At 43.2% G+C, this 14,780-nt stretch overlaps 1 protein-coding gene across 2 annotated transcripts in view; it reads left to right on the top strand.

Annotated features, from left to right (window-relative positions):
• Positions 1–14,780, top strand: part of MAP2K5 (mitogen-activated protein kinase kinase 5) — a 140,328-nt gene that overhangs the window by 74,431 nt on the left and 51,117 nt on the right. Inside the window, exon 17 of one of the 2 annotated variants that reach the window (XM_086620496.1) lies at positions 12,201–12,230. The exons of the other annotated variant lie outside the window; for it this stretch is intronic. Within the exon in view, the coding sequence (XP_086476622.1) occupies positions 12,201–12,230 (30 nt within the window). The remainder of the gene's footprint in view (positions 1–12,200; positions 12,231–14,780) is intronic. 2 annotated transcript variants of the gene reach the window in all.

The raw sequence follows: 14,780 nt of genomic DNA, 5'->3' as shown, positions 1-14,780 counted from the left end.
ATAAACTCCTTACCAAATCAGTAAATTTTAAGCAAAATGAAGATACTTCATGCTGAATCATTGCATTCAGGTCTCGTAAATCTTTTCCGGAGTCTGACTGAAGCGAACTCTGAATTACAATAATGACATGCTTTAACACATCACGGGGGATGCAGTTCTCTTAATTTGTTTTACTGCACATTTTAATGGTTTGTGATGTTGAAGAGCCCTCACAGTTTTGGGAGAGATACAGAATGTACTCACACACTTGGTAAATGAATCTAGCCAACAAGGAGCTAAAAGGAGACTGTATCACGTTAAGACTTAGAATCATAGAATCGTAGAATGGTTTGGGTTGGAAGGGACCTTAAAGATCATCTAGTTCCAACCCCCCTGCCATGGGCGATGAAACTCCCTTCTCCTCACTTGACTACGATGTTCTTCCTGGTGAATAGAGTGGTGGAATTCTCCACGGTGGAATAGGGTGATATAAATGCAGAAGTCTCACAGAGCAAGCATTTACTAGTTTGAATGAATAAAAAACCTATTTTGATGTGCAGTGGCAATCCAATGAACTGTGTAGACCAAGACACTTGGAGTTTAGTTTAGGATTACTAGTAGGTGACCTGTCTGGTCATGAATCATAGAATCATAGAATGGTTAGGGCTGGAAGGGACCTTCAAAGGTCATCTAGTCCAACCCCCCTGCAAGGAACAGGGATATCTCCAACTAGATCAGGTTGCTCAGGGCCTTGTCCAACCTGGCCTTGAACGTCTCCAGGGATGGAGCATCCACCACCTCTTTGGGCAACCTGTTCCAGTGTTCTACCACTCTCATAGTAAAAAATTTTTTCCTAATATCCAACCTGAACCTACCTCCCTCTATTTTAAAACCATTACCCCTTGTCCTATCATAACTGGCCCTCCTGAACAGCCTCTCCCCATCTTTCCTGTAGGCCCCCTTGAGGTACTGGAAGAATTTTATTTGAAGGCTGAATTTTGCATTATATTGCCCACATTAGGAAAACTCCTTTCATTTGCGTTTACTCTCCTCTTATAAACCTTCTCGACTTGTTTTTTTTTTTTTTATCCCTTCTCTCACTTTCCACGAACGTCTTCTGAACCAGATGTACAAAAAAAAAACCAATTTGGTTCTGTGCGCTTTGTTAATTGGTGTGTCATCCGGTCCTCCGAGACCTCTCCTCAACATGAGCGCGGTTTTATTGAAGTGGTTTGAGTGATGTGTTAAATGATGAAAGCAAGGACAGGGGCTTAGAAAAATGTCTCGAAAAAGGTGAAGAAGATGCTCAAAGAGCCACCCAAGGTCACTGTCATTAAAGTAACACTGTATTGACATGGGGATTGGTAGCGGAGACACCCAGGCTCTTGTTGATGGAACTGTTAAAAAAGGAAGTGGGCATTTGCTGTAAGATTTTAAAAATCCTCTCCACTTAGTGGTGTAATACTTCAATCCCTACAACTTCAAGCCAGCACAGTTATGGCATGTTCATTTAAAAGAAATGCCACGTTGGGACCAAGTTAGCAAGGGCTGTTCTGGCGTATGATAACATAAAATAGCAGCTAAGTACATCTTCTCATTTTCTTTAATATTCTGCTGAGCCTTTAAAACATCTTGAACTTCTTTGCTGCAAAGCTATGTGGAACGGGAAACCGAACTGTTACTTTTGAAGGTTAAGAAAACTGCCCCCCAAAAATTTGCTAGCAGAATGTGAAAAGTATTAGATGTGGGTACCACGGAAGTTTTGAGAGATGGTGAGTACTCTTGTTCTTTTTGAAGTCGGAGGTGTCTGAGGGTGTTCACTCTTCCCTTTGCCAAAAGAAAAGAGAAAAAAAAAAACAACGTTGCAAGCTTTATTTATTATTATTCTCTCATTTTTTTGAGTTTGCATTTATTTTGTCAGGATTTTTTGAAGGGAATTAATGTTGATGCCTAATCTGTAAAACTGTTTAAAAGCATTTCATCACGAATAGTTCATGTGTCTTCTTAAGTTTTTTAGGCATTTTATTTAAGGGCTCTTGGGTTGACAAAGCAAGTTCCATTTAAACCAGTGGCATTGCTGTCACTGCACTGAAGACTGTGTCAGCATTTTCATTATAAAAGCTGTTTTTCAGGGGTTTATCACTCAGTCATAAAACACACTCCAGGCTGACTGGGCTGCATCCCAGTGCTGTGTGTGCTCCAGAACCGATTCCGTCTCCCTCCAAGAGCCGTGCCCGGCACAGGGGGATAAATTAAATTGCCTAATATGTCTTGTTACTCTCCAATATGACTCTAATCCTACCTTCCGTGGCCGCTGTCTGAAAGTGAACTTGGAAGCAGCCAAAATGGGATAAAACACATCTCGTTATTTTCTGATAGGCAGCGTTCTTGTCCAGTGGTGCCTTTTCATGGAGGTGTTTGAGGAGTCCCCTTCAGCTGAGCCACTTCTCCTGGGGTCAGAGGCTGCTGTAAGAGACAAGAAGCTGGGTGAGAAGAGCTTTGGTGGGACCAGGGTGTGTTCTCAGGTCCTCCTGCTTCCGCAGGGGTTTTCTTCTTGGTTTTCTCCTGATTTTATCATCTCAAAGCTGCCTACTGAGGAGTGCTGGCATGTTCTCGAGACAACGCTGAAGACCAGGGTCTCCTGCATGTCATGAGGAGAAGGGAGTTTCGGGAAGGGAATGGAATTGAGCTGTGACCAGAGTTGTTCATTGAGGCTAAGTATAGGCTTGCAGACCTTTACCAGAAGATCCAGGTAGATTTGGTATTGTATGATATTGAAATGCAGGATGGGAAAGTTATTTGCTTATGCCACAAACTGAGTAAGTTTTGGAAGCAGAATATGAGCTTATGCGCTTGGCTGATGATAACTTTTTGCACCTCCTTTTGTGCAAAGGTCTCTGCTTTCCACCGTCCTCTGCTGAGGAAAACAGCTGCTCTGCTGTGTTTCAGGCCTCCCTTTAAAGCTAAGTTTTCTTGCAAAGATTGTCAGTGTTCTCTCCTTCAGGGAAAAGGAGTTTGTGTATCAGTTTTAATGTTAGAAGCAAGTTCTTAAAACTCCCAAAATGAGAATTTTAAGAGTTCTCTGTATATTTTCAAGAGCTTTCAAGGGTTGCTAGTTGCTTGTGACATACGTTTTAGGGTGCTGTTTACCATAGAATCACAGAACGGTTTGGGTTGGAAGGGACCTCAAAGATCATCTAGTTCCAACCCCCCTGCCATGGGCAGGGACACCCTCCACTACACCAGGTTGCCCAAAGCCTCATCCAACCTGGCCTGGAACACTTCCAGGGATGGGGCAGCCACAGCTTCTCTGGGCAACCTGGTCCAGTGCCTCATCATCCTCAGAGGGAAGAATTTCTTCATCAGCTTTGAAGTGATAGTGATTCAAGATCAAGATTGTGAGCTGATCTGCAGGAACTCCTGCAGACCACAATTTGGTCTTCTGCAGGATTTCACTGATGTGCAGACGTGATGGTTGGTCTTTTACCTAAACCATGGCAAGTAGACAGATAGGGGGTGAAATGTGAGACCCAAAACTTGATGGTACAGCATAGCTTTCTATAGTGGCACTGGAGACTTGGTGAAGATTTGGTAGAAAGGGGTACAGTCACGAGAGGGTAACTGTGAATGTCTGTGTGACTGCTGGAAGCAGACACGGACCGTGCAGTGACCTCCAGTGTCAAAAGCTACATTGAGTAAAGGCAGGTGGAATAATAATTAAAACAGCCCGTTAGAAGCTAGCAAGGATCAAGCTTAAATGGGAAATGAGAATTTGCATATCATCTCCATGCGGAGCAGGAGTCCCGATACTGTAACAAAATACTTGGCTGAAGTGAGGTGTCTCCAATCAAGTGACAGTTCTTAGTGGACATAGAATCATAGGATGGTTTGGGTTGGAAGGGACCTTAAAGATCATCTAGTTCCAAGCCCGCTGCCATGGGCAGGGACACCCTCCACTACACCAGGTTGCCCAAAGCCTCATCCAGCCTGGCCTTGAACACTTCCAGGGATGGGGCATCCACAACTTCTCTGGGCAACCAAAGACTTGTCCGTGCTTTTTGTGTGCTTGGAATGAGCAGAGTTTTGTTCTGCGTGGTTCAACTGGAGGGGCTGGGAAAGGCCTTGCCATGGTGCTGCTGGTGCTGTAGAGCCACTGAGAATGTCTCGTAGCAGAAGCATGAGGTCATCGTTGAGCAAACACGTGAAAGGCACAATTTCCCCATTCCTACTCTGAGAATTCAAGAAGTTCTTAAATTAATGCATTAGATGGATCTGGGCACATTTCAGTAGATACAGTATGATGTGTCTTAAATTACTTTTTCTTTTTTTGGTCCTTACTGAATTCCAGCCCTCTCTCAACTAACAAAAATGCCAAGCCTTGCTTCTATGCCCAACTGTCTGATATCCAGCAGTGCTGGCGTGGGGGTGGGTGTTTACTTGGTCACTGCAAATCGCTCTAAATAATACCAATATTAGAGAAAACTTAAACCTGATGTTTCTGAAAATGCTGGATGACCATCTGGGTGGGCTGACGTCCTTTCTCTGCCAACGGCTGGGCCTTGGGCAGCACTGGTTTCTGTGCCCGCAGCCCTTGGCCAGACCCTTCCTGAAAAGGAACCAACTTTATGGAGAAAACGTTTCATTTCTGGCCTTTTTCTGGTTTCGTGAAGGATGGCTGGGAGCAGACTCATGCCTTGAGCTGCCGTGCAGCTTGGACCACCGATAATGGCGTAGGTGTGATTATTTAGGAGCAGATATCTTTTGTTTAGGATGAAGGAAGGCAAGAAAGGAAAAGGCACCTTGTTTTGTGGCGTGTCTGGCGCGGACAAATCCTTACATGCTGGACAGTGGCAGAATTTTGCTCAATAACTTGAATTGTCGTGGAGTATTTATATAGTTTTAATCATTCTGTACAGAACGATGCGTTGCAGAAACTTGTTCTTAGGGAAAATCTGGCGTAGGGTTTTTTTTTGGGGGGGATATGGTTGGGTTTTTTTTTTCCCTTGAGCTATTTTGGGCAATATTCTCCAAGCGGTGACCGTTAGCTCCGTTTCCTCATCTGCCATCTTCACCGGCCACCAGGATGAGGACAGGCAATGTCCAGCTACATCACGATCTTTGCGGTAGCAGAGCGAGAAGGGAAGGGACCAGTGCCTGAGGGCCAGGTCATGAATTAATAATTGCCGTGTGGTGGGGGGAGGCCCGTCAGAATAGCTGAAAACGGGGAAGTTGCCTCGCAGAGCGCTATCAATCACCCAGTGACCATAACTTCCAGTAATTAGTGTATTTTATGGGCCTTTGCTTCAGTGACTCGGAAGCACATATGCTCCACTCACAGCTCAACTTAGCCAGAGTAATATTCCGGGATGATTTATCCGCTCGCTGCGCTGGGACGTAACCCTATATTAGGTGAAGATTGTGAACTAAGCTGCAATAAAGTGTAAGTTTAGGTACAGTTTGCGTGGGTTGAGACCTCAATGTATCATGTTTCTCGGCGATTGCTCTCAGGCCACGGCGGGCAGGCTGGGCAGCAGCCAGATAAATAACGCCGCTCGCTCTACCCAAGGAGATGGATGAGTGGACAATTAAGGGATAACGTCGGCTGCGGTGTGTTTGTGGTGTGCAGCGTTATGTAATGGGGAGTAATGCTCTTGTGTTGTGTGCTATAGCTGTTTCTGCTTCCAAAAAGTCAAAAATTTGCAAACGTCGGTCAGTCGAGTCTGCCTTTCCCTGTTATGTGATCGGTTTGTAACGGCTCTCCCATGCCGGTGGAGGTGGAGGACTCTGCCGAAGTTGGGCTGCGTTCCTGCCGCAGCACAACCGAATTTATCATTTTTTTTTCCCCTTTAGGCATCACATCTAAACCCAGCAAACAGATAAGTGGGAAACCTCTGTTCTCAAACAAGTAGTTCAGCTCTGGAGTCCCCAACACAAGAAGGACATGGAGCTATTGGAACGAGTCCAGAGGAGGCCACGAAGATGATGCGAGGGCTGGAGCACCTCTGCTCTGGAGACAGGCTGAGAGAGTTGGGGCTGTTCAGCCTGGAGAAGAGAAGGCTCCGGGGTGATCTTATAGCAGCCTTCCAGTACCTAAAGGGCTACAGGAAAGCTGGAGAGGGGCTTTTTACAAGGGTGTGTAGTGACAGGACACAGGGCAATGGCTTTAAACTGAAAGAGGGGAGATTTAGGTTAGATAGAAGAAAGAAATTCTTTACGTTGAGGGTGGTGAGGCACTGGAACAGGTTGCCCAGAGAAGCTGTGGGTGCCCCATCCCTGGAAGTGTTCCAGGCCAGGTTGGATGAGGCTTTGGGCAACCTGGTGCAGTGGAGGGTGTCCCTGCCCATGGCAGGGGGGTTGGAACTAGATGATCTTTGAGGTCCCTTCCAACCCAAACCATTCTGTGATTCTAAGTAGTCTCATTCATCTTCGAGGACTGCATGTGTGGATTTTGCACTGATGGATTCCATGGATGGGCCCTGGCAGGCCCGTGTCCCACCGTTTTCCCTTTATTCCGCTATTCAGAGCTGCACCTTTGAAGCCGCAGCGGTAAAAGCCTGGTCATAGAAGGGGTTTGTGGGGAGGAAGAAACGTGCAATTTAATCGCGACCGTCCGCGGCCTTTAGTTGGCGGCGCGTTTGCTGCGCTTCGTATTTAAAAGAAGTCAAAGTGAAACTAATTATCTTTAATTAAAGGCGAATTAGGCTTTGATTTTTAATATGCTTTATGTGGAGAGATCTCGAACTCATCCGCTCAAGCCGAGGAATGTCCCAAAGGTTATTAGGGCGTATTTCTGGTGGGCCTGGTGGTATTAGCAATAACCTTCCTCCTCGTGGTGGCAGACACGAACAAATATGTCACTTCATCCGTCTCCGTTACCCGCGCTCGTGCCCCTCCGCAGGGGTCGCACATTCCACAAGTTCTCAGCTAATGGCCTTATACATTAAAAATTGAAGCTTTCCTCACTCCCAGGCCTTTCCAGGCTTTGTTCTTAAGCCCCAGACACTTCGGAGTGCAGCTGCAAACTATAGGCAGAAGATTAAATTAATTTGTAACTCTTTTTTTTCGCCCTGCATTACTAAATCCTGCACATTTAATTGAAACCCTACTTCAAGATGCTTTGTGTTTCCGTTCTTCTTTGTTGTCAGTTTAACCTCAGAAGCACTTTAACGCTGGTAAATTGCTGTTATATCCTTTTGGATTTTATTTTTTTTTTTTTAAACTGTGCAATAAGAGGACAGTGAAATTGATATTAGAAGGAAAGAAAAATCTTAGAGCAGTTTTTGAGGTATTTAATATTTATCAAGGTCCATACCCTGCAGAGTTTCAGGTGATTTTAAGCCATCTATCTAGGAATGTATAAATTGGTCTTGGAATGAAATTTCACCTAGGGAATTTTATGTTATCCAGTAGTTAAGTCTGATTTTTAAAGTTTCCTGTGTCTGAATGTTCCAAAGTGGCGGCTGCTTTTCCATAAAATGAGGGTTTAACTGCAGTGCACAATCTAAATGCAAAATCCTTAGATGGAAATTTAATTGTGTAAAATGTGCACGAGGTAATTAAGAACAAATTTTAGAACATTTCAGACTATAAAGTCCTCCTTCAGCTAGATCACTAGCGACATTGGAAGTGCTTATTTTCAATTTGCAGTTATGCTGAGAAACATGGAATGTGTCTAAATTAAGAATAAGAACATCCCATGCTTTTCAGTATAACTGTAAATTAAAAAACAACTTGCACAACATAGACAATAATACAAGTGGGAGACTTCATTGCCTGAGTGTCCTAAAAATATGTTTTGAACTTCCTTCCCCCCATCACTTTCTGAACAGGTGAGGGCCAGGTGGCTATTGTAATTCTTCCTAACAATATACAGGCGGGCAAGTAAAGAGGGATGCAGAGAAAGCAGTTTGTTAGTGAGGGATTTCTGGATTTCCGTTTTCAGTTGCAAAATTATTCATTACGTTGTGTCAACAAGTCGTTTTAATCTTGGGTTCCCTTGTCTGCACATCAAACATATGTATTTGGGAACGGGTTAGAGTGGATTTCCAGCCCTTCTTGTGGCTGTTCGGTGCGGAGGGTTTAGGCACCTGCCTCTACCGAAGCTCCTGCCTGGTGTTCTTCTTGCTTTCCCATAAGTTTTTGGCGTTTTTTTTCTTGTATTTTTATATAGTTTGACAAAAATCATCATACTGTACCTCTGCCTCAAGAATTTGGAATTATTTCTCAGTTTATCAATTATTGTTTCAAAATCTGATGGTGCACCCCGTACACCCATCTGCTTTTCCAAGTCTAGGGGAATGATCCTGTTAAATACTTGCTCTTGGAAGCGCACGTCATTTTTCAGGACACAACCTCTAGATATTGAACCTTTTTAAAATGATGTTTGGGGTTGGTTTTTATAGTTACGTGGTGGGAAGATACCCATAGGGAATGAGAACCAGCTCCTTGAAGTTTAAGCGTTCCTTTCTCCCCTCCTTGATATTCAGAGCTACATAAAATACTGATCAGTTCCCAAACCTAACCAGTGTGAAAGGAAATACTGTATTTTTCTTACAATGCCTTAAAAACAAAATGGCATGTTACTGAATTTCACCATGTAAATGCAGAGGAGGTAAGTTTTTGGTGGTGTGTTAATTTGGTAGTTTCCAAGTTTTTGATGCCTGCATTGGGCTTACGTTTGTACGACTTCCTTGAGACACAGATGATAAGAGGGTATGAAAATCCCTTTAGTGAAGCTCTAATCTGTTTGATTTTGGGGTTTTTTTTTCTTTACTTCAACTGTGACGCTATTTATAAATCTAAATCTACATACAGAGGTCATTGGTTGGCTGAACTTAAACCATTTTACTTAGTAAATTTAATTAAGAAAATACAGTGCAACTCATAAGCAAATGAGTTTTTCCTAGTTTTAAACCAAACCACCCTCTTGAGTGCTGATTGCCTTGCTCGACCCCTGGTGATATAGAAACAGGCAAAATTAAAAAGGACATTAAAGCTTCATTAAATCTGAAACACATTTAGTACAGTGACATATCTGCAGGCTATTTCGGGGAAGATTACATACTCTTTGGTAAGTTTCTTAATTTATAATACCTTGACAATCTTGCAGGGAGGAAACAGCTCTGATTAGATGAATCGAGTGATGGGTCAGGGGGATGCAGAACTGGCACGTGCTCTGTCCGTCGCTGTGTTGCTTTGCAGTCCTCAGCCAAGGAGCAGCTTCGCCGAGAAACGTGTTTCTGTTTTAAAGAACTCGTTCCCCATGCGTTTCGGGTTCTTCGAAGCTCATTTGTACACCCCATACTTATGTCTGGCAGAAAGCTGCTCCTTCCCCAATTATTCTGCTGCCTTTGGAGCCCCTGCTGAGGCGTGTGATGGTCAGGGAGAAGGGAAATGCTTAGTTTGAAGCCATCATCGAGGCGGCGGTCGTTTTTCTGCTTAAATAAGATCTGCAGAACGATGCCCTGCGCATACAGCCATAATTATCTCCTTGTTCTACAGCGAGATAACTGTGACATTCCTACAAGTCTGTAGCTCTTGTAATGAATATTCTGAAGTCAGTAGTTGTGGGAGAAATCAGGATTTTGTCTACTCCTGTTCATGGAATAGTGTTTGGCATTTATAGGTGCATTGCTAAACGTTTACAGGCTCTCACAGCAGCAGTGTTGCTTAGGATCTCGAGCAGCTTCTCAGAAGTAAAGGATGGTCCTCCCAAAAGAAGAGAAGATGAAAAAGGGCACTGCTTTGTATGTTTTATTAGCTCCTAGTCCTTAAGACTGAGCACGACAGAAAATGTAGGGTCTTTGCTTAACTATTTAGTAACGTATTTCAAAGCCTGCTGTCAAAGAGTGCCCGGTGATGCAGACACAAGGGGTAGGAAGGGTGGCAATCAACCCTGGTGAGCTCAGGTTTGTTGGTTACGAGCACGAATTTGCTGGAAAGAGAAGCACTGCGTTCAGTGCTGCACCTGAAACAAAACTGAAAGGCTGGATTCACCCCAAAGGGTTGAGTCTTAAAGGCAAACCTGGAAGACAAAACACAGAAGAAACCCAGAGGAGGAAGCTAGCTTAAATTATATCCCTTGGCAGAACCTGATGAGATCTTGCTTGTCTTGTCACCTTAATGTTGTTTCCTCTTCCAGTGTCTCTTGTAAGGCTGATTGCTTCTGCGTTCTGTACATGTTAGTCTTACAAACCGAGCAAACACATCTGTCTCCAAATGGAAGTCTACAAGCAGATCACAGCTTCCAGAGGGATGAGTGGCACAATAGAAACATCTCAGAAAAGCCATGCTCTGCTTCCTGGTGTTACTGCCAGTAGGGATCCTTGGTCAACACCACGCTGGTATAGTAGACCATAACAGCTCCTCCTCAGTCATTATGCGAACTCCCACTGGTGAGATATTCAGGAAAGATTAGGGTGATTTTTCAGAGCGATGCGTGGAAATTTAGAGGCACAGTTCCTGTGACTGTGACGTGCCCGTGCAGTAAGGAAGCATTCAGAGATATTGTACAAATAGCACAGCCCTTTCAGAACCCACGCACTACGTCTGTAGGTTTTTCACGACAAATACTATCTCGCTCTCCTTTGAAGAGTAGTCACCAAAAAAATTTTCCTGTCTTTGAGATTCTGTGGAGCGCCTCTCACACAAATGCTTCAAGACCTGCTCTGCTCTTGTAATGTCTTTCCTCTGAGGATTGGGAAGACGTTTACTGTAGTTCCCAAGGCTCGCAGCCACACGGCTAGTGCGATACTAGGTTTGGATGTCAGCTGGAATTGCAGAAAGGGCACCATCTCCACTGTTGCCTGGTTGCTTCCACTCCTGCTATCAGCTTCTGTTACATTTTCATGACCTTTTTCCTGCATTGGTGAGACTTGGGTATGTCTACTGATCGTTGTCCCATCACTTCCTCACCTTGCTACAGCTCTGTCTATGCCTTATTGTTCATTCTTCAGACAGTTTTGTGCTACTGGCCAGGCTGAAGTTTCATTGTAGGTTAGCACAGCTGCCTCAGCTGCAATCTGGTGAGGTCAAGTAACCACAGCACTGAGGAGCTCAAATGTCAGTGGCAATACAGGTGCCGTGAAAGAGCTTTTGCCCAGCACCGATGTGTGGTTGAGCGTTTGCAGAACATGACACGATGGCTTAGACCTTCAGCGTTGACATTGTTGCTCAGTGCGATGTGAATGTAGCGTTTATCACACGGACAAATCAATGATTGTAGCGCATCCGTAATCTTTTTGGTAGGCCTCCTTCTGAAGGCTGGGGAGGGCAGGATTCATGAAGGTTAACTGCAGTGTAGAGAACCTCATCCAGCTATAGCTCCTCTGTAAGTCATGGAGAGAGGAGGGCTTGTCCAGAAAGCAGGTCAGAGCAGAGCTGCTCCGAATGCCCTTTTGGAGAAGCCTGTGTCAACTCTGAAAACCCTTGTCCTTCACGGAATAGTAGACAACATAACTTAAACTAGCTGTGTTTTGCTGAAATTGTTTCCAAGGTTCAGATACCACGTGGGAAAACCTAAAGTCTTGCAGGAAGAATTTACCATGGAATGTGTATTAGCTATGGCATTGTGGCAACAGTCGTATTGTTGGTGGGTCCAAAACTGGTGCTAGCAGATACTCCAGTAATGCACCAATTGACTTCTAAAACAGTGTAGGCAACAAATCCAGTTGATACCACGCGCAGTTGAAAGTAGATCCGAGGAGAAGACGAGTGTCGTTCTGCAGGTGCCACGATCGCTCTCCAGATCCCGCTCACGGGTTCCGAGCTGGGTTTGGCACCGATAAGGAAGCAAACCTCAGCCATGTAACCCAGATTTTACTCTGAGCCAGTTAAGGAAGGACTTTGGGAGTTCAGTGCGTGCTCTGCAGTACCTGTTCGGTGCAGATAATTATCAGGAAAGGTCAGTGTCGTTGGCCTCGCTGTTGAGGCTGAACTGGTTTAATTTAGAGAGTCCTCAGGAACTTGGGCATCAAAGAGTGTTACTGAGTGGTACAGACAAAAGAGCTTGAGAAGTACAGAAATACTGAGAAAGGTAGAACAAGGGGTGATTGTTGCGAATGACTCCGTTCTAAATACAGCTCTTTTTGTGTTTTCCGAATTACTTCTGCTGACGTTTTCCAATTTATACAATAGTGAGAGTTGAGTACTTTTCTCTCTTTAAGAAAATGTGCCCTCCATGCAAATCTGTGTAACTAGACAAATATTATTTCCTTTCCCAGCTTGCTCTTGGGAGGTTTCCATATCCTCAGGTAAGATTGTTCATTACTGCTGTTTGCCACTGTGACATTCATTCCTATGTATGAAGGTGCAGAGAGCAATTGTGAACATTTGAGCCACATACAAATAAATCTGTCCTGTTAAATTGAAAAGTGGGATCTTGAAGGAGTCATTTAGAAGTCTCTATTGATTTTTTTTTTTTTTTCCCTTTCTCTTTTCTCTTCTCCAAACTCTAGATTTTCTTTCCCTGGGGGCAATGAAAATTATGATGATGTTAATGACTGTTTTGTTGTGAGATTAAAAAATAATCCAATATGTACAACAGTGCTTTTGAAGCAGGAAGGCATATCTGCTCCTTTTTTATATTTTCATTTTTAATTCCAATTTTGAATAATGGTACAAGGGGTCTAAAATCTTCTCAAATCAAAAATATAGTGTGAATGGAGTACTTAAAGGAAGATCTGGATTCTCCCCTTTAAGAGGACCTAATTTTAATATTTTATTTAGATGCTGGCATTTTCTAACATCCCACTGACCTAACTCATTTTCATTGAAGTCGGTGGTAAAACTGTTTCCATCTTCGGTGGCAATGGTTAGTCCAACGCTGACCCCTGCGTTACCACGGAATATTTTACTTTGGCTGCACGCTTGAAAAACATGAAACTCTGAACGAAACAACCAATCCAGAAATAGGTTTGATGATGACTTGAAATTCTTCTTGCAAGACAGATCTTAGAATTCATAGTAACAAACTGTTCCGTAGTTCCTCAAATTATCCTTTCCTGGGCGAGGGGAAAAAGTGAAGTGTCCAGGGACTAAAAATGAATTATTTGGATGTGGTTTTTATGTTTTCGTGTGTTTTATGAACAGTGTTTTCTGCATCTTGGTCTGTACAGATCAGAGTGCCTGGAGGCATGTCTGATTTAAAGGTGGTGTTGGTCTGTGCTCTTTAAGCATCTATTAACTTGCTATTATTATGCAAATAACTGTTGTAATACACATACTAATTTATGCATGGTTAGATTATGCAGATGCCTCACAAACATGGTTATTGAATAATAGGCTGGGACTCATTCTCTCTCCCATTTTTATAAGCTGTTCTAAGCAAATTCTCCTGACACTTTTATGGACTTGCAAAGGTTTTGCATATGTGGAAATCTCCTGATTTCTCACTTTCTCATCTCCTATGGAACATGTTTAGTGACTGACAGAGCCGTAACTGCTTAGCAGAAGATGCTTTGCATATTTTACCCGTGTTTTAAAACGTCCCCTGTCCTTTGAGAGAGGACTGAAAAGAAGCTCTTGTGTTGAAGTGTCCTCCATACGTTGGCGTGCTCACTTGTGCTGGTTGAGCATCTCGGTGTTCGTTGTAGATGCTGCATTACAACCCTAAATCATCAAAGGGACGTGGGACAGGATTTCAGATAACCCTCCGTTCACGAAGTGGTGGAGCTCGGGGAAGGAACTTAGCGCGCCTACTTTATGTATGATTCGAGGCAAAAATTTCTTTTCTGAATTGGGAGCAAAACATGATTGCTAGTTTAAGATCCTTTTTGCTATTCTAATTAAAAAACGGATCGGGTTTGCAAAAGAATATTTGGCAAGTCAGTAGTCCATGAAATTGTATATATTTTTTAATGTAAAGCAGTTGAGGAGGTGAAGCTTCAAAATGCAGCTATTAAGCTCTTCAAGCAACTGCTTTTCATAACGATTTTGATGGGAAGAATATGTATTTTAGACATGTACTTATATAGCTGGTCACAAGAACCCTTAGCAACCCACTCTGATTAGGGAGATAAGTAGTAGGGGTTTTTTTTTTCAATTTCTAAATATCTATTTCCCTCCCTGTGCAAGGGCCTGATTCTGCAGACACTGGCTTGAGTAAATCCTCCTCCCTTCAGTGGGCTCTTTCACATGGATGAGGCGAATCGTACGTGTGTTTGCAGAATTCCTCCCTAAATAACTTGAAGTTGCTTCTCTCTGAAAAGGGAAAGCATGAAGATGTGTTGGAGAACACCTGAAATTTCCTGCAAATGAATGTTTGTTTCCAGCTGTAGCTGGGGGGGGGGAAATATGTTTTTTTCCTTTTTCTCTTGTTTTTAAGACACAGACAAATGGGGTGTGTAGATTCAGTTTAAATGAATAAGATTTATAGGGGGAATCACTGCAGTGTGGAAATTCAGAGCTCCTGCAATATGCCAGTAAGACCAAAGGATGATTGTTATTTTTCCTGGCCTTTTGTAGAATATTTTAATGCTTGAACTTACCACTTTCCTTTTTCACATGTTCTGTAAGTATTTCTTTTGCTAACACTTTTTTGTCACACTATCATTATTTACTCTTAAGTTCTCCATAAAGTCTCCTCTAGAAAGCACTTAAACTACTCATGTGAGTAAAGTTGCTTACGAGTGTGTTTAGGGTTGCTGTAAATTTTTTTGTCTCAATGCGCAGCTAACTTCAGAGAACTGCCACAGGTAGCAATCTGAACAAGGAAATAACAAATAACAATGGCCAGAACAGACTTTTCCACTATGAAAACTTTGCACAGGAAACTCCAATCTTTAAAAGGTGGTGAAATTTCT

The sequence above is a fragment of the Tauraco erythrolophus genome, chromosome 14, assembly GCF_009769465.1.
Source record: "Tauraco erythrolophus isolate bTauEry1 chromosome 14, bTauEry1.pri, whole genome shotgun sequence".
Classification (NCBI taxonomy): domain Eukaryota; kingdom Metazoa; phylum Chordata; class Aves; order Musophagiformes; family Musophagidae; genus Tauraco; species Tauraco erythrolophus.
Note: the sequence above shows the minus strand (reverse complement) of the source record. Positions and strands in the feature narration are given on the sequence as shown.